The sequence below is a fragment of the Erpetoichthys calabaricus genome, chromosome 1 (genome assembly GCF_900747795.2).
Source record: "Erpetoichthys calabaricus chromosome 1, fErpCal1.3, whole genome shotgun sequence".
NCBI lineage: Eukaryota > Metazoa > Chordata > Cladistia > Polypteriformes > Polypteridae > Erpetoichthys > Erpetoichthys calabaricus.
Window position 1 is genome coordinate 145,619,251 of NC_041394.2, and position 20,957 is coordinate 145,640,207.

Here is a 20,957-nt window from a genome sequence, read left to right on the forward strand (position 1 = left end):
CAGACCACATTAAATCAAATAGAGAAACAATAAGTAAAGCACAGTGAGAGAGAGGAGGCAGGGCTACTGCTCTGTGTCAGGGACTGTGTGTTTGTGTGTCTTGTAGTTTGTGCCTCTCACTGTCAAAAATAAAAGAGCAAGCAGGAAAGTGCATCTGGATAAAATCAGTACTATAGAAAATGAGCATTGGTAGCATTTTAAAATTTCAGAATCGATATTTATCAATAAGGCTGGTTTTGACATTGCTTAAATAATTAGCAGAACTTCCTGTTTCTCATTTCTTTAAAATTGATATATCCAAATTGTGACATGTTGTGATGTTAGTAGAATACTAGGGGGCTCCGCCCCCTGCTCGCTTCGCTCGCCAAACCCTGGTGTTGGGAAATTACAAAGAGCGTGATGTATGAATGAGATATAGCATAGTGTGATGTTTGGCACAGTGTAAAGGTTTATTGGAAAATTTCTTTGTAATCAACATTAGTAGTAAAGATGGTGTCTTGTCCTTGAATGAGTTTTCTTTGGCATGGAGCATTTATGACCTTAACTGTAACGTCAGATGAACGTCGAAGTTGTGAGAAGGCCACATAAAGTTGTCCATGTCCAAAAACGGGCTCAGATAGGTAGATGCCAACCTTGTGCATGGTTTGTCCTTGTGATTTGTTGATGGTCATGGCAAAGGCAGGTTTAATGGGGAATTGTTTCCGTTTAAGTTTAAAAGCTAATTCCAGGTCAGAACTTGTAAGGTCAATTTTAGGAATTAGAACAGTATTGTTAGCATGTGATCCTGTAAGAACTGCTGCTTGAATAACATTGTGTGTTATGGTGTAGACGACTAAACGTGTACCATTGCATAAACCCTGTTTAGTGTTAAGGTTTCTTAATAGCATGAGTATTCATCTGTTTTTAAGGTTAAGACTGTGTTGTGGTAATCCGGCTGGGTTAATAGTGTTCAAATATGCTAAGGGGAAATTAAGATGGTCATTGTCCTCATCAGAGTCAACTTTGTCAGAGCTTAGAAAGAGGTGTGACTCTCCAGGAAGTAATGAAATGACCTGGTTATTAATGTGATCAACAGTAATATTTTTTGGACATAATATACTTCGTTGTGTTAAAAGGGGCATTTGGTCTAATGAGACCGCTGTTCCAAATATCTCCGTAAGTAAGTCGTCGCAGATGAAGGGTTAAGGAATTGTAATAATATCTGGGTGAAGTCCATCTGTATTGGTGAGTGTACAATGTTCTAGTTGTAATAACCAATTGTTATATTCGGGATCTGGAAATCGCATGTTTTGTACCAAGTGTATCTTTAGAAAGCAATGCCAATTGTTCGCGTAACATTTTTTGTTCAGCGGTTTTAGAAGCGCGCCGAGGTGAATTTTTTTTTTTGATGCGGGTTCGTGTTTGTGGTCCCGTTACTCGAGCCGTCTAGTTTTGTATCCGTGATCGTGAATTGATGACTTGTTTGATCTTTATCGTTAGGAATATGGATAATTAATAAGTAGGATCGAACTCACTGTTAATATGCGGACTGTTCGTTTCTTCGTATTATCACCAATCAGGTCTCGAGCCTGTATATGTATTGTAGTTCGGTCTCGTGTTGTTTATATGACGTCGTCGCGTATTTTAAGGTGGACTGAATAATAGCTGAGCGCATGGCATGTGGAGCAATAGGTAAGCACTGTCTAAAATGTACTCCTAATAAAAGTACCTTTCCTCCAAAGGGAATATTATTATTCATCAACGCAATGCCAATTGTCCGCGTATTTTAAGGTGGACTGAACAATAGCTGAGCGCATTGTAAGTGGAGTAATAGTTAAGCACTGTCTAAAATCTCCTCCTAATAAAAGTACCTTTCCCGCAAAGGGAATTTTATTATTCATCAACGTTTGTAGAAGTTTATCAATGGTGTTGAGTAAGTGACTGGATGCCATTGTACATTCATCTATAATTAATAGTGTGGCAAGACGGATGTCACGTGCATTGTTACTGTGCATTGTCATAGTGGATACCGATGTTTCTGTGATTGGGACCGGTATTTGGAATAAGGAGTGACATGTGTTTTTGGAGCCGAGACATTTTTTCTTCCGCGGTTTCAGAAGCGCTTTGTAGGTGCCGACGTGATTTGTGCATATTTGCGTTCTTGATTTGTTTCAGGGTGCACTGTTCCAATGCGATGTAATATTTGTCCACATACGCGAAAGCAGTATGGGTCATTGCCTTTTGGTGACCTGATATTTACTCCGGTAGATGCAAAATCAAATAAACTATTGTAGGATGTAATGCAGTTCATAAAGTTTTTACTTTCAGGTACTTCGTTAGTTAGAAGCTTCTGTAGATATGCAGGATATGAATGTAAAGGAGGCAGTGTAATTTGACTTTTTTGACAACAACGTGTAAATTCATTACTTGTATTGCCATTTGTTTCTTCAGGGAAGTTAAGTGAATGACAATGATTGCAAATGACATTCATTAATCCCAATGAATTTTCATGAAAAGTGGACTTATTATTGAACGCGCTGTCAGTTAACTGGCGCAATCGTTAGTGTGGTCGTGGGTCTGAATCGTCCTTTTTGTGTACGTTTCGCGTGCTATGTCCGTAGTCTGTCCCGTTTCGTGTCCAATGGGCTTTGTGTGGCGCTTGCGGCTTGTTTTTTTTGTGTGCTGGGGGCTTGTTGCCTGAGTTTTTATTTCTGTTAGTGGAGGGGGTGTTTGTGTGTCGTGGGGCTGAATCGTCCTTTTTGTGTGCGAACCGTTTCGTGTGCTATGTGTGCCTGCGTGTGACTCCTTTGTTTTTGGTGTCCTAGGGGCGCGTGGCCTCATTTCTTATTTCAGTTACTGGAGGGGGGCTTTGGGTGTCGTGGGTGTCAATCCTGTTCTTTGTGTGTGTCCCGTTTCGTGTGCAATGGCTTCGTGCGTTTACGTTGCATTCCATCCGGCCGGTTTCCGTTGCTTGGGGGGGGGGTAGGGGGGTTCGTGGGGCGCCTGCGCAGTACGTCTTTTGTGGCCACGGCCCATGGCCGGATGTCCCTGCGTCCATCCGGTTTAGCATTCTCAGTTAGTAATATGGATGACTGCTGAGTTTCTATTTGTTTGTTTGTTTATTTTTTTTAAGCCAAGAGATCCAAGAGTTTGGGTCTTATTTTAAACAAGAATGTATTAAAAATACATCATTTTATTTTATTTAATAAGTACAAATCACTTGATTTACTCCTTACCCCAGTTGAAGTTAAACATGAGAAACCGTTATGTTAAAGAGGAACATCCACAAGGACAGGCCTTCTATGGTATTGGGACATTAAGTACAAACCAGCTTATTTTATCTCATCTACTAACTCCTTAAGTCCCTGACACTTTACATGACTTTTCTAGAGATTTTCAGTTGCAGATTAATACATAAGATTAGCAAGTCAAGGGCTGTCACAGAAAGCTGCTGTGGCTTTCCCAGCAGCTCAGTTGGACCAGTCTGCGATTCACCCCAACAAAATCCAAAACAGGTTTAGATTTGTCTTAAGTAATATGGACAAGCATAAGTGTTTGCACCAATTACCGCAATCTGGAAGTATAACATGCAGTCCCACTGACTCCCTTAGTGTCATTGCATATCTCATTGCTTCTCCAGGGTACCACCTTTGGAAGTGTGGAATCAAATCTTCCACTGTGCTTTGGAAGGTTCTCTGACAGTTCATACACCCTAAAAAGGATGTGGTGTAAAAACTGAAAAGCAGAAATTTCTGGCTCAACCCTGACCTCTACCTCCTTTAGCCACACAAAATACTGTATTTTGCCTGTTCTGCCACAATTCCTTTTTAAAAATATGGAAATAAGCATTTTGTTATACTTAAGTTTTGTAAACTGAGAAAACCTATAACAAGTTAAGTCACAGCTCTTTCGCCAGTTAATTTATGCAGAGCAAGTTTTCACCTTTGTATTTCATAGGTGAGGAGAATGATGATACAATATTATTTTGATAGTTATTATCTATTATATAGAAAACATTAGCCAGAAATAAAAGATGACATTCTGTACTTTAGTTTCATATTAATCTTTTCACCTAGAATACATATTTAATGGATTTGATAAAATATTAATTTTTAGTGTGTCAGGTGATGTAATTTATTCCTTTATTTTAAACTGTAGTTTAAATAACCTATTTTTGTAAAACCTGACTTATTTGTATGGAATGGTGTTTCATTTAATAAAATCAATAAAATAAAAAAATAAAAAATCTGTAGTTAAAGTTGAAATCGTATCTGTATAGACAAAACAATCTGTTTTCCCAATCAGAAAAATCTTCAATTCAATCCATAGTACTTTTTTTTTTTTTTTAATTTTATATATTTATTTTTTAGGTATTGCTGGTTTCCTTGGGTGAAAATTTATATACATTTAAAATCCTCAGGCCACTCCCCAACCATTCTAGTGCCTTCTCTTCAAGAATTTTTTAATATTTTATTGATATGAAGTCAACCCATTCATTCTTGTTGTACCTTTATGACTTATAATGCTCTTTATTTTAGCAGGGTTGGTGGACTTAATCTTATTAGCAGTCCGTTCCTTAATACAGTGTTAGTATACTTTTATGACTTGCACTTCACTTAAGCCCCATCTATCTTTGTTGCCTATCTTTCCCTCAATTTTCCCCTGCCTGTGTTGTCAGACACATCAACATTGATTTATTTGGACATCTGTTGTTTCACAAAGCATGTTCTTCTAGTCTTCCAGTAATCATTTCCAAAGATTTGACCTAATCTTTGGTGTGATGTTTTAAATTATTTTTCTTGCCCTTAACTTCAAACTTTATGCCTGTCTTTCTTAAATATTTTGTGTGTTTCTTATTTTTTCAGTGGCTTTCTTGATCAAGATATTTTCATTTCTGCTGGACCAAAAAGAGAAATTTAAGTAGCAGCATGAAGCACAACATTTACCTGACTCTTGTTTCCTGTTCTATGTTAGGCCATACGATTTTTATTCTCACTATCAATTTTACTAACTATTATACAGATAATTATCAAATTCATTATAGAAACATATTTAAACTATCTACTGGAATGTATACAACATTAAAAAATTGTGTGCGAAGATTTGTAACTTTTAGAGAACTAGCCAAGCTAGTTCTGAAAACTTAGGTTGTGTAAGTTCATATTTGAGATAGGAAAATAAAATGCCACTGTAATTTTGTAAAGAATTAAAGGGTTTAAACTTTTATTATCCCCTGAGATCTGTTTTCATCACAGGTGGATTTATAGCTTCAGATTAGAAGATGACTTCTAGTGATGTCTTTTACCCCTACTTTCTCCAAATTACTGGATAAGAAATGGTGTAACCTTTATAATTTAAGAATTTAAATCATGTTTATATTTTTAGCCTTGGCCCTCTGGTCAGTAAGGTGAAGGAATACCAAGTGGAGACCATTGTAGACACCTTGTGTACTAATATGCTGTCAGACAAGGAGCAGTTACGGGACATTTCCAGCATTGGACTAAAAACAGTAATAGGAGAACTTCCACCGGCATCCAGTGGTAAGTAGAAACTTTTCAGTTAATGGGCAAAAATAATTCTCATTTTGAATATAATCTCAGCAGTTTTGAATTAGTTTTTTTCACCGATTTGTTTTTTTTTTTTTTAAATACATCACATTAGTCCATTTAAAGAACACAGTTTTTCCCCTCTTGTTTTGTTTACACTGTTGCTTCATCAAATGAGTGGCAGTGTGTATGGAAGTGCTGCAGTCCAGCTTAGAATCCTAGGTGATATGCAAGTTAGGATGTATGCTTAAGTGTGCCCTGTCCAGGTTTCGTTCCTGCCTACACCCAGTGCTGCTGGTAAAGGTTTTGGTCTTTTATTAACTCTGAGCTATATAAAGCAGATGTGAAAATCAAGAGATTAATGCATATGCTTTAACAAAATCCCTTCATTGTTATCCAACATTACAATTACTTTATTTGTTAAGTGTTATTATATTTACAAGGATGTTCCTTAATCTTCTTAGTTATTTGACACTTATTTGTTTCAGTAAACATTGTACTGTTTTACTATTGATCCAAAATCTTGTATAAGTAAGTTGTACTGTCAAAAAAAAAAAAAAAAGTTAACTTACTTTCTAGGCTAGAAGTATGTTAATTGTAAATGTCCTGCAGTGGATAACTTAGGTTTATATACAGCAGTCAATGGTCATTTAGTGTCAGCAGAGTTTCTAGGGTAACCTATATGCTTGTTGAGGTGGTTAGTTTAGTTAAAAAATGTGGATTGCTTAGAACATTTTACCAACAAGGAGACCTGTTAGGTAAACTGTTAATCTTTTTTGGTTAGGAAAAAGCCAATCTGTCCTAGGATCACTGTTGTGTCATGTAGATAGAACAGTTTGTTGTAGATTTCAGCAATTCTTCCAATTTTTGGGCAGTTTCCCTTAACAACCACTAATACACTGTATGGGTGAATCAACTGTATTGACTGCTTTGTGAATTTTGAAGCGCTGAATGATGGTAAGCCTTTTAAAGATGCTTAATTCCCTTTCACAGCTGAGTATTTTGTATACTGTTCCCTGCAGTCATTACGTTTTACTTTTTTAAAGCCAATAGATAGTCATTTAGTATATCCTTCTAATTTGGGTAGGTAGAAAGTGAGCTTTTAACAGTATTTTCTAGCCAGGTCTTAAGAGAGAGTCTTCATGAGAGCTTCCTAAACTACAGTATGTGACATGGTGTTTTATTTTAAGATTACAGTAATCCCTCACTATATCGCGCTTCGACTTTCGCGGCTTCACTCTATCGCGGATTTTATATGTAAGCATATTTAAATATATATCGCAGATTTTTTGCTGGTTCGCGGATTTCTGTGGACAATGGGTCTTTTAATTTCTGGTACATGCTTCCTCAGTTGGTTTGCCCAGTTGATTTCATACAAGGGATGCTACTGGCAGATGGCTGAGAAGCTACCCAACCAGAGCACGTATTACGTATTAAATAAAACTCCTCAAATATATTGTGAGCACGGGGGCTGTTCGCACCCCTAGAGGATACAGCCACTCCTCAAAAAACACTGAAAGATTACCTTCACATTGCTCTCTTCCTTGCTGGGCTTACATATGGCTGCTTTGTCAAGCGATATGCTTCCTGCATTGTGCTTCGCATACTTAAAAGATCAAACAGCACGTATTGATTTTTGATTGTTTGCTTCTCTCTCTCTCTCTCTCTCTCTCTCTCTCTCTCTCTCTCTCTCTCTCTCTCTCTCTCTCTCTCTCTCTCTCTGACATTCTCTGCTCCTGATGGAGGGGTGTGAGCAGGGGGGCTGTTGGCACCCCTAGACGATACGGACGCTCGTCTTAAAATGCTGAAAGATTACCTTCAAGTTGCTCCATTCTGTGCAGCTGCTTTGTCAAGCAACATGCTTCCCGCACGGTGCTTCGCAAACTTAAAAGCTTGAAGGGCACGTATTGATTTTTTTTTGTTTGTTTTTCTCTGTCTCTCTGACATTCTCTGCTCCTGACGGAGGGGGTGTGAGCAGAGGGGCTGTTCGCACACTGGCCTAGAGGATACGGACGCTCCTCTAAAAAATGCTGAAAGACTACCTTTACATTGTACATCCTTGCAGCTGCTTTGTCCGGCGGTGCTTCGCATACTTAAAAGCCAAACAGCCCTATTGATTTTTGTTTGCTTTTTTCTCTCTCTCTGACATTCTCTGCTCCTGATGCGCACTCCTTTGAAGAGGAAGATATGTTTGCATTCTTTTAATTGTGAGACGGAACTGTCATCTTTGTCTTGTCATGGAGCACAGTTTAAACTTTTGAAAAAGAGACAAGTGTTTGTTCTGGAACACAACCCCCGCGATCGAGGAGGGATTACTGTATAGCCTTTTGTGTAAAGTAGGTGACCTGATATTTTTTCTTGAAGAATTCAGTGGTTTGTAATTTTAGAAACAGGTTTTCAAAGCTTTAATTAGGTTACAACTTAGCATGGTTTCATCAAACCTGAACAGCTTCAGTTTAGGTCATAGTAAGCTTTAAAAAGGAAGTATACGTAATTACTGTTCTCTCTACGTCATATTCTGCTGCCTTTCCTGCTTTTTATATTAGATTTGTTGTTTACCCCAAATCTAGTCGCACTTGCATAGTATAGATTTTGAGCATACTCTTGTAAGACTTGTATTCATCATTTTTTACTGAAAAATACACACTTCAGATTTCATTGGCTTCAGCGGATTGTCTAGAGTATAGGAGTGGTTTGTCAAAACAAACCTCTAAATTATGTTTTTTGAAGTTTTAATATTATAGAGCAGCCTCAGCGGTTTTTTTTTTTTTTTAAATAGTATTTCCTTTGCCTATTGTAACTAGAAGGATGCAACATAAGAAAGAGTGATGGCCCTGGCTGGATGAAATCCTTTTAATTGAAAAGTTAGGATGGTAAGGCTTCTGAAAAGAATAGGGGATAAATGTGGGGAGTTTCATAATGCTCTTCAGGAAGACTGCTGGTGAAATGAAGATGTTTTCCGATATCTTCACATGGGCTTTTCGATTGTATGCACAGGAAGGGGAAGAGCAGAATTGATGGCAATGTTCTTCTAGGCAGTGTTCTCAATTCTATGTAGGTAGATGGATTCTGTGTAAATAACTAATTGTTCTACTATTATGTGATTTTTTTTTTTTTGATTTTTTTTTTGTCTTTCCCCTTTCTTTAAATTAAGTGATCCAAAAAATTGCAAACTTTCCACATTGGCAAGAGATGTGACTGGAGAGCACTTTCTTTAACTTCTTTTGTGATGCACGCTACTTTGTAACTGAAAAAGGGAAAAAAAAAAACTCAGCTGTCTTTCAGAAACTGTTCCTTCCCACTGTCTTGTCTGCAACTATTGTAATTAGCTACACCTTTAGCTATGGAGTGACAACAGGTAGAATTATGAATGATTACCACAACCTGTAATTTTGATCAATTTGCCTGGGAATTTCTTGGTGTAAATCAAAAAGTCTTTTCTGTAGTGCTGCTTCATCTCTTGCATATATTTCTCTTCTGGTTTGTCCTGCTTCCACTTCAAAACTGGTCCCGCCCACACGCAGCCAACACGGCATTTCTCGATTCTTATTCGTCCTCCTTCATGTCATGCACTATACTGGCCTGCTGAGCGTAATACATCCAACAAGTACTTGAAGTGCTGCCACAACGGTAAAGTAGCTTTACCACCTTTGCGGGAGCCACCTGTGTCTTTACAACAGCTTCTTACACAGTAAACATCGGAAGCTAAAAATTATCTGAACAAGTTCGTGAATACAACTCTTCTCAAGCGTGCACAGATGACTTAACCTCCTGGCCACGGACCATACTGTTTTAAAATACACGGGCAAATTTATCACCAAATCTCTCCACTATACGCTAACACTTCTACCTGTCCAGGATATGGACAGTTGTGTTTTTGACACAACGCAAGCTACTTAAGTACGCTTACAAAATAAAGCAAATTCTGCATGCGGCAAAAATGTACTTCTCCAGCTAGATTCCATACTCAGAACCATCAACCCCTTCACTAAATCATACAAACACATGCATGAAATCGCTCAGTCCAATCCAACAGCATCTGTAAGAATGGTTTTCAAGGAAAACCCTGGGCAGGATTTACGACGATACAATGCCCCGACATTGCAGTGATTTTCGTCGGAGAAGATGGCGAAACGTCTGCAGAAAGGGACATTTGCATCTATCCCATAGGCAACTCCTGTAAACAGATTTCCACGCTCAATATGAATTGCGATCCTATGGTTTACCCACTTTTATTCCCTTACGGAGACATTAGCTGGCACAAAGATTTACAACATGTTCCCGATAAAAGAAGCGCCAAGTGAATAAGGCTTACTCAATGCCAATTTTACACGTACAGATTAGCAATGAGGAATACATTTGGTACTTTGCACTCCAGCGGCAAACTATTCCAACTGTACGACATAGAAGCGTATGTTAAAACGGGGCGCGCGTCTCAACTATCTCAAATTACATCAACAAGATCTGCGCGTGGAACTATCGGACGCACTGCAAGCACACACTGAAAATAACCACGTACGTGTAGGCAAAATGATCATATTACCGTCCACATTTCCAGGAAGTCCAAGATACATGCAACAAAACTATCAGGATTCCATGGCCATAGTACGTAAATTCGGAAAGCCTGATTTATTTATCATTTTCACATGTAATCCTGCTTGGCCGGAAATTCTATATGCACACTGCGTCTTTCAAGAAGTATTTGTTTCTTCTTGATTTCTGAATTCCTTTCTCACCGTTTTCCGTTCATATTCTTACACCGCCATATGCTACAGTGGGCGTCGGCTAGTAAAATTATAAACCAATTAAAATTTTTAATTCCAAAAACTGAAATGTCAACAATTTGTAAGTATTCATTGCCACTGTTTAGTACTTGGTTTTGAACCACCACTTGCTGAATTATTACAGCAAGTAGTAGTGGGAAAATTTGCTCAAGCTGTTGAGGTTAGTTGGGGAGCTGTAGAGGTGAGTAATTTTTAGGTTTTACTACAGATGTTTGATGGGGCTAAGATGACGACTCTGTCTGGGCCACTCAAGGATATTAATGTTCTTAATTTTAGACCACTCCATTATTGCTCTGGCAGTGTGCTTTGTATCATTGACCTACTGAAAGACAAACTACCTCCCCAATTTAAGCCTCCCTTTAGATGGTAGCTGCTTTACCTCCAGGATCAATCTGTATTGTTCATCATTTATCTTCCCATTAATCCTGAGCTGACTGTTAGAACTTTCTTCTTAAACGTATCCCCACAATAGGTTACATTGGGGATGGTGCTGCCTTGATGTGCAGTTTTTGCAGTTTTAGATTTAGCCCACTAATGCTGCTTAGTGTTCAAGCCAAAAAAGTTGTACAGTAATCCCATCAGCCCATGGGATATTCTGTAACAATTTGTAACATCTTCTAAGTGACTTATTGCAAATTCTTTAACGGCATGTTTGTGTGTTATTTCTTCACTAGGGGGCTTCGCTCGCCAACCCCCCGTGCCTGCTTTGCTTCCGCAGTTTCAGATGTGCGTTGTAGGTAGGGGTGGCCGGTATGACCAAAATTCTATATCACGGTATTTTTCTAAAATATCCCGGTTTCACGGTATTCGATGGTATTTTTTTCCCCATGCATGAGTGGATGTTAACCACATTTTCCACTGCAATTACTGGCTAAGAATAACCTATTCCACTGTCAAGAGTATTGTACACTGTACAAAAAAAACATTTTAATGTGCACACAATTATTAATACAGTTTTGCGTTGCCCCATAAAGTGATAGTTTTCAAGGGGGTGGAACTAATGGAGAAGGTATCACATTGCAGGACAGATGTAGTCAAAATATAGAACCTTTTTATTGAACAAATTTTGCAAAAATAAACTATAGTTTTGACAACATATTTTCAACCATACAAAGAGGCATTTAGACTTAGTAAAATATCCAGAAGTGCTTCTCAAAAATTGTATTGCACTGAATATGTCTTAGAAAAGGAATAAATAGTAAATATTTTTTGTCAACCAACTACACTTTCTGTTAATGTTAACAATCTCTGTCCACTGACACGTTAAAGTGACTTTTTAAACAACTTTATCATCATTAAACTGCATAATATTTAAACTAATAACAATAAAATAAATAATAGTGCAACTATCAGTAATAATACTATTACTTCAAGACTTCAAGCCCAGGTGCATTACACAGTATTCACCAAATTAAAATAAAATAAAACAAGTCAACTTGGTGATGACATCTTTACCAACTGAACCATCATTTAGGCAAACTGCATTAATATGGACCTTGCTTCAAGCAAAGCTATACTGGGAAGAAAAAAACAAACTATATGTCGAGATTAAAGTCGACATTTCCACTTTATTTTCATAGTTTACTTCATAATTAAAGTAGAATGTCGTAACTAAACTTCTTCCTAAAATCAATGTTTAATCAATTACTTAATTTACCCCGTCATAAATTAATGCAGCACATTAAATGCTTTGTGTTACGTTCCCCGACCCAGTGGTTAATCACTACGCTTCTTTAACTGACTTCCTCCGCACTAAGAGAAGACAGCGATCACCATACAGAATCCATTCACTTCATGATATTCCTGCTTTCTGAAAATTTAGAATGCTAAGATAAATACTTGATATCATTTTCATGATGAAATGCATTAAAGCAGGTATTACACATACACGGTAGTGAGGCGGTAGTGCTGCTCCCTCACAGTAAGGGGTCCCCAGGTGTATGTTCAGTGTAGAGAACTTTATGGCAGGTGTGACGAGGCTCCAAAAAACTGGATGTATGAATAGCTATCGCACAGGTCTAACTTAAATATTGTGTAAATGTTGGGTTTGTGATCTGGTGGTCAGAGACATGAACACAGAATTCAATGCATGTTCTTCTGAGCGGGCTATCTTTATTGCATGCATGCTGTCTCTATCTGACATAGGCTACCAAGACCCCAGTTCCTATCCTTCCTTTTTCTTTCACCACATAACCAATCACCACATGATAAACGTCTTTGTGAAATTAAAACTAGTTATAAACTTAGCCCACGGAGTGTTCAGAACTTTAAAAAATATCTTTGTTATACATGTTTAATTATGCCATCCATTCAGAGTTGCGCCCATCTCTGAACGAGTCGCCAGCACATTGAAGGATGAATACACTAGCAGGGTCAATATAGCACAGCAAAACCCCACATCCTACATGACTTTGAAAGGAAACTGAAGCGCTGAGTAAACCCACCAGAGAAACCTGCAAATGCAAGGCAGGCACGCCGCCGTGCCCCCATAAGATTAATGCATGCTTTAATGCATTTCACAATGAAAATTATATTAAGTCTTTATTTTAGCATTCTAAATGTTCAGAGAGAAGGAAGATCATGAAGTGAATGTATTCTTGATTACAGATCGCTGCCGGCGCCTCCTCTTAGTGCAAGAAGAAGTCAGTTTAAGAATCACTTAACACAAAGCATTTAATGTGCTATATAACTTATGATGGGGTTTGAGAAAATCTAGTAAATTAAATATTCATTTTACGATGAAGTTTAGTTTACGATGTTCTACTTTAATGACAAATTGCGAGAATAAAGTCAACATGTCGACTTTAATCTTGACATAAACGGCGAGAATAAAGTCAACATGTCGTCACACTATTACACAGTACCCAGGTACATTACACTGTATTGTTTTATTTGTTTTCAAGTACAACTTGGCTTGCAGTATTATCCAGTAGTATAGAAACAGTATTTACACATCTGACCTTTTAAAACTAAAGTATCTCCAGGCTCTCTGTCCATTTTCACCGCGCAGCATTCCTATGCTACCGCCCACTATTTGGTGGTGTAGCAGTGAAAAAGAGCCCTAGTGCAACTAATCTGTGTTTAGCGGTGTAGCAGTGAAAAAGGTCCCCACGTGAACAGTTTCCCGCTGTGCCACGTTCCGAACGTTGTTTAGGCAATTTAAACCGGTGTTGCGGTATAAGAAAAATCCATATCATAAAAAAAATAAAAAACGGTTTTCGGTATGAACCGGTATACCGCCCAGTACTAGTTGTAGGCGCCTATGTTCATTGTATTTGTCCATGCTGGCGCGTTTTTGTAGCTCCGTTATTCGAGCTGTTTGGTTCTGGAGCCGAGGTAGTTTTGCTTCCGCGGTTTCAGACGCGCGTAGTAGGTGCCCACGTTTATTTTCTTTATCCATGCGGGCTCGTGTTTGTAGCTCCGTTAGTCGAGCTGGATTGTTTTGGAGCCGTGACCATGACTCCATTAGTTATCCGTTGTTCACAGTTAGTAATATGGATAATTGCACTTACTGTTATACTGTTCATACTGAGCGTTTTCTGTGGTTGTACTGTCAATGATGCATCACTGTAATGTGATTTACATATCAGTTGAGCTCGTTCGTTTTGAACCCGTGCCTGCTTTGCTTCCGCAGTTTCAGACGCGCGTTGTGGGCGCCTGCATCCATTGATCTTATCCAGGTGGGCTCGTGTTTGTATCGTTGAGCTGTATTGTGTTTGAATTTGGTGTAAAGCGTTCAGTGGTTTGTACAATCCCAAGCAGCACATTATTTCTAACTACTCCGCAGTAGTGCCACTCACAATATGGCGGTGACGCCTGCACCTTCACTCCGCAGTAGTGCCACTCACAATATGGCGGTGATGCCTGCGCCCTATCTTTGTGGACCTGTGGGGCCTCCGTAGCCTCTTCCATTTGAATCTGGGCTGCAGCGCAGAATCCTCTTTTTTTGTGTGGATGTGTCGTTAGTCGTTAGCTATGGGCACGTTGTTGCTTCATTTCTCATTCATGTCAGTTGAGCTCTTTCGTGTTTGGGCCGTGACTCCTTCGTTCACGGTGGATATGACTTCGCTTGTGGTTTATGAGATGCGTGCTGTACGCGCCTGCACAGTATGTCTCATGGTCCCATCGCCGTGTACCTGCGTCCATGCCATCCGGTTTTCGCCGTGTGCCTGCGTCCATGCCATCCGGTTTACCATTCTCGGTTAGTAATATGGATTGTTGTCTTGTAACCCCAAGTCAGGGCTTTTTTCTTGCCCCTTTTCCATAAATTGTCTTTTTGTGCAGTACATTGGAGATTGTTGAGCCGTGAACGCCCTCTCCATGTGCAGTTACTGATTTCTTCAACTGCGTGACAGTAAGCATCACACTAGCTCTCTGACAAATGTCATATTTGGTTGGCAAGTAAGTTTAGATTGGTGATCTGATGTAGGCAATGTGGTTGTAGTTTCACATTTTTTTCAACTTCCTTATGATAAACTGCACTTAGGTTCAAAATACAGTGGGTACGGAAAGTATTCAGACCCCCTTCAATTTTTCACTCTTTGTTATATTGCAGCCATTTGCTAAAATCATTTAAATTAATTTTTTTCCTCATTAATGTACACACAGCACCCATATTGACAGACAAAAAAAGAATTTTTGAAATTGTTGCAGATTTATTAAAAAAGAAAAACTGAAATATCACATGGTCCTAAGTATTCAGACCCTTTGCTGTGACACTCATATATTTAACTCAGGTGCTTTCCATTTCTTCTGATCATCCTTGAGATCACCTTCATTTGAGTCCAGCTGTGTTTGATTATACTGATTGGACTTGATTAGGAAAGCCACACACCTGTCTATATAAGACCTTACAGCTCACAATGCATGTCAGAGCAAATGAGAATCATGAGGTCAAAGGAACTGCCTGAAGAGCTCAGAGACAGAATTGTGGCAAGGCACAGATCTGGCCAAGGTTACAAAAAAATTTCTGCTGCACTTAAGGTTCCCAAGAGCACAGTGGCCTCCATAATCCTTAAATGGAAGATGTTTGGGACGACCAGGACCCTTCCTAGAGCTGGCCGTCCGGCCAAGCTGAGCTACCGGGGGAGAAGAGCCTTGGTGAGAGAGGTAAAGAAGAACCCAAAGATCACTTTGGCTGAGCTGCAGAGATGCAGTCAGGAGATGGGAGAAAGTTGTAGAAAGTCAACCATCACTGCAGCCCTCCACCAGTCAGGGCTTTATGGCAGAGTGGCCTGTCAGAAGCCTCTCCTCAGTGCAAGACACATGACAGCCCGCATGGAGTTTGTTAAAAGACACCTGAAGGACTCTGAGATGGTGAGAAATAAGATTCTCTGGTCTGATGAGACCAAGATAGAAATTTTTGGCCTTAATTCTAAGCGGTATGTCTGGAGACAACCAGGCACTGCTCATCACTTGTCCAATACAGTCCCCACAGTGAAGCATGGCGGTGGCAGCATCATGCTGTGGGGGTGTTTTTCAGCTGCAGGGACAGGATAACTGGTTGCAATCGAGGGAAAGATGAATGCAGCCAAGTACAGGGATATCCTGGACAAAAACCTTCTCCAGAGTGCTAAGGACCTCAGACTGGGCCGATGGTTTACCTTCCAACAAGACAATGACCCTAAGCACACCGCTAAAATAACGAAGGAGTGGCTTCACAACAACTCTGTGACTGTTCTTGAATGGCCCAGCCAGAGCCCTGACTTAAACCCAATTGAGCATCTCTGGAGAGACCTAAAAATGGCTGTCCACCAACGTTTACCATCCAACCTGACAGAACTGGAGAGGATCTGCAAGGAGGAATGGCAGAGGATCCCCAAATCCAGGTGTGAAAAACTTGTTGCATCTTTCCCAAGAAGACTCATGGCTGTATTAGCTCAAAAGGGTGCTTCTACTAAATACTGAGCAAAGGGTCTGAATACTTAGGACCATGTGATATTTCAGTTTTTCTTTTTTAATAAATCTGCAACAATTTCAAAAATTCTTTTTTTTTGTCTGTCAATATGGGGTGCTGTGTGTACATTAATGAGGAAAAAAATTAATTTAAATGATTTTAGCAAATGGCTGCAATATAACAAAGAGTGAAAAATTGAAGGGGGTCTGAATACTTTCCGTACCCACTGTATGTTCAGTGCTTTTGAGATGGTCTTTGTACTCTTTCCCAGATCTGTGCTTCTCTCCAGCAACATTCTTGACTTATTTTGAATGAACTTTTGTCTTCATTTTGGTTTGTATTGTGGAAAATCTCCACACTTACATTCGACTGTAGCATGAGAGAGGGGGTGTTGAAGCTCATAAATTAATTAATAACAGGTGAGCCTGTTATAAATTAGAAGCAGAGATCGTAAACTGTGGAAATAGTTTTGGGGAGGTTAATATTTCAAGGCCCTGTGTACATTTTTGGTTTGGATCCTGAGGTGCAAACTTATTTTGTTTTCAAAAGAAACTAATTCAAGGAAGATTTTTGATAATATTGTTTATTAGAACTACTTTTAGACAATGCATGGTAACTGAGGTAAAAGGGATTCTGGGTTAGACTTCTGTCGATGGACAATATCCTTGACAACTGATGATTATTTGCATCTTCGATGTGCGTTTTGGTAGTGATTTGAACCATGTGATTAAACACATCATAAATGCTCTGTTTATGTTCAGCACTTCTATCTTGATTTTATTTATTTATTTATTTATTTATTTATTTATTTATTGTGAAAGGATTCATACAGACAGGTTTGAAGAGGTTTGGGGGCAGCCGTCTGTATACTTGAAAATAGGTTGCCAAAAGTGAAGGTTGTGGTTCAAAGTTTGTAAAAACTTTAGTCCAAAACAAGAACCAACAGACAGGATCAGTGCACCCTGCCATCTCCTGGTCTGGCATAGAATTACCTTCATTTGAGCCCTTTAGCTGCCTCCCATGTGCACGTGTGTGATGTGGGCCCCCCCTCAGCCCAGATCCATTGGGTCGTTATTTTCCTGACCGAGGGGTTTGTGAACCTGAGAGAGCATCAGTGATGGTGTGACGAGAGCCTTGTCGGAGAATGAGCGAAAACTTATAAGGCTGCATGTCTAAAAACCATCTTGTGACTCGCAGGTTCGACTCCTTGTGCAAGGTCATCCACTGTAAAGGTGCATGGTCTGTAACCAACGTGAACTCACAGCCCAGGATGTAGTACATCAGCTGTGTAATCACCCTTTTGATTGCCAAGGCCTCCCGCTCCACCACCGCATACCTGGTTTCCCGTTCTAGCAATTTTTGGCTCACGAACATGATGGGGTATTTGATACCATTGACACTCTAGCTCAGCACAGCCCCCAGACCTGTATCCGAAGCATCCATCTGGAGTATAAAAGGCAAAGACAAGTTAGGAGCCTTCAAAATAGGTGCCGACATAAGTGCCTGTTGTAAGTCACAAAATGCAGCTTCGGTGTTAACAACCCATACCACACTATTAGGGGCCCTCTTCTTTGTAAGATTAGTCAAGGGAGCCGCTCTATCAGAAAACTGGGGTACAAACCGGCAGTAGTAACCCGCTAATCCAAGAAAGGCTTGGACCTGCCTCTTGGCCCTTGGACGGGGCCAGTTTAAAATGGCATCTACTTTGGTACACTGTGGTCTCACAGTATCCTGACCAACCAGGTAGCCTAAATATTTGGCTTTGTTCATCCCAAAAAAACATTTGCTCGGATTGATATGGCTTCTCCTAGCATCCGTAATACCGCTTTGACCTGCTTTAAGTGCTCTTTCATGTGGTGCCCCATGTAACCCAAATGGATGAACACAATACTGCCAGTGACCAATGGGGGCGTTAAACGCAGTCTTAGCCTTCGTGGAATCTGTTAAAGGAACCTGGCAGTACCCCTTCGTCATGTCAAGTGTGGTCAAATATTCAGCCTATCCTAGTCGCTCAAGGAGGTAATCCGCTCGCGACATTGGGTAGGCGTAAAAATGGGAAACTTGATTAAGCCGCCGGAAGTCATTGCAAAACCTCCAATTTCCGTCAGGCTTGTAGACCAATACAATAGAACTGGACCAGGGACTATGACTCTACTCTATCAGTTCCACCTCTACTCTTTTTGCCTTCTAGGGAGTCAATGTGGGCATTCTCGTATGACTACCCCAGGTTAGGTCACAATGTAGTGCTCAATCAATGAGGTTCATCCTGGTTTCTCATTCACCATCTTGGGAACAGAAAGGATAACTGTTTCCAGCTCCTGTCGTCGTTTGGCGGTCAAATTGGGTCCAAAGTTAAGATCTGATTTGTGAGTAAAGAGGGAACAGGGCTGGCCGGAGGAGGGGTCAGGCTCCCTATCCTTCCACAGCTTCAGCAGGTTCACGTGATATACCCGTTCACTTGGTCGACGATTTGGTTGCTTCACCAAATAGTTGACAAGTCCCTTCCTCTCCTTAACTTTTGTAGGAGCCTTGCCAATGGGCCAATAGTTTAGAGTGGGAGGTGGGAATGAGGATTATGACATGACCTCCGGGGCGAAACTCCTGTAGAGATGTGCCACAATCATAATGATGGACCTGCGCTGCTTGAGCGTTTTCCATGTGTGTTTTTAAGATAGGCCTAATTTTTTCAAATTTATCACATAACTGCACAATATCCATCCATCCATTTTCCAACCCGCTGAATCCGAACACAGGGTCACGGGGGTCTGCTGGAGCCAATCCCAGCCAACACAGGGCACAAGGCAGGAAACAATCCTGGGCAGGGTGCCAACCCACCGCAGGACACACACAAACACACCCACACACCAAGCACACACTATGGCCAATTTAGAATCACCAATCCACCTAACCTGCATGTCTTTGGGCTGTCGGAGGAAACCTGGAGTGCCCGGAGGAAACCCACACAGACACGGGGAGAACATGCAAACTCCACGCAGGGAGGACCCGGGAAGCGAACCCAGGTCCCCAGATCACCCAACTGCGAGGCAGCAGCGCTACCCACTGCGCCACCGTGCCGCCCACTGCACAATATACTCAAGTATATTTGTGGAGGAGAGTGCCTTTTCTTCCCAACCTTTTTTTAAAATATCCAGAATATCCCGGGGTTGTTGCCCGTGTAAAAATTCAAAAGGTGAGAATCCTGTGGAGGCTTGTGGGACTTCCCGATAGGCAAAAAGGAAGAGGGGGAGGTGCTGGTCCCATTTCCTCCCATTCTTGTTGACCACCTTGCGGAGCATCTGCTTGAGGGTCTGCTTGAACTGCTCTACTAGACCATCGGTTTGAGGATGATACCAAGGTCTATAAATGCTTCATCTTAAATAACTTGGCAACTTCCCTGAATGTCCCCGAGGTAAAGGGTATCCCTTGGTCCGTCTGGATGCCGCCTCGCGTAAAGACCCCTACAAATTCCCGTGCGATAGCTTTGGAGGTAGTTGAGCGCAGAGAAACAGCTTCAGGATATCGAGTAGCACAATCTACCAGGACCAGTATGTATTCGTGTCTTCTAACCGAGGGTTCTAAGGGTCCCACTAAGTCGACCCGATGCGTTCAAATGGGGCGTCAATAAGGGGAATGGGAACTAGAGGAGCATGGTCCTCTGGGAATTTGGCGGAGTTCATATTCTGGGCAGGATGTGCAAAAGTGGCAAACCTCCTTATTTATTCCCAGCCAATAGAATCGGAGGTTGATCCACTGAAGAGTTTTTTCTAGGAAGTGGGTGTGTGCTAGCTCACAAACTTGCTGCCAGTAAGTTTGTGGGACTAACAGCAGCAACCTTTTACCTCCTCCTCGTGTTTGGCTACCTGATAAAGAAGAATGGTTATCTAGCTTACTAAACCACAGTTAATTTATGCACGGCGGACGCACCGAGGCGCATGCGTACTGCCACCGAGGCGCATGCATACTGCACCGTGGCGCCCGCCCCAGAGTCAAACGCGGCGGCTTCCCAGAGTCAGTAGATGGCGCCCAAACAACACAACCTGTAGGGTCAAACGCAGCGGCTTCCCAAAACGCGGCGGATTCCCAGAGTCAGTGGGTGGCGCCCAAACAACACATCCTGTAAGTGCCAAAACAACACCACCTGTAAACTAGACTTAATGAATGAAGGCGCCCACACGAAGAAACCGCTTTAGTTCAAATAGGGTTATTCAATTAAATGGAAACTTTACCATGCCTACGACCTGTGAACTAAACCTGAGGTAAAGGAGGAACGGCAGGTTGTACAGCCGCCCGGACAATGAACGAGCGCGCCGACAACGCGCTTTTGACACAGCACAGGCAAAGGAGGCACGTATCCAAATAGAGGGAGCTCAACGATTAGTAATACAAACATGAGCCCGTATGGCTACGACCTGTAAATGAGCCTGTATGGATACAAACAATGAACGAAGGGGCCCACACAAAGAAACCGCTTTAGTTCAAATAGGGTTATTGAATTAAATGGAAACTTTACCATGCCTACGACCTGTGAACTAAACCTGAGGTAAAGCGTACACGCCAGGTTGTACAGCCGCCCGGATGCGACCGCCCACACCACCGCATATACCCTCCATGATATTTCATCACGCAGCAGCTTCCCACCGAGGCGCATATTGCGCCGTGGCGCACGCCCCAGAGTCAAACGCAGCGGCATCCCAGAGTCAGTAGGTGGCGCCCAAACAACACAACCTGTACACTGCACTTGCTCTAATCCAC

At 41.0% G+C, this 20,957-nt stretch overlaps 1 protein-coding gene across 1 annotated transcript in view; it reads left to right on the plus strand.

Moving 5' to 3' along the window:
• cand1 (cullin-associated and neddylation-dissociated 1) overlaps positions 1–20,957 on the plus strand; it is a 95,046-nt gene that overhangs the window by 35,525 nt on the left and 38,564 nt on the right. Inside the window, exon 3 of the mRNA XM_028806955.2 lies at positions 5,365–5,519. Coding sequence (XP_028662788.1) covers positions 5,365–5,519 — 155 coding nt within the window. The remainder of the gene's footprint in view (positions 1–5,364; positions 5,520–20,957) is intronic.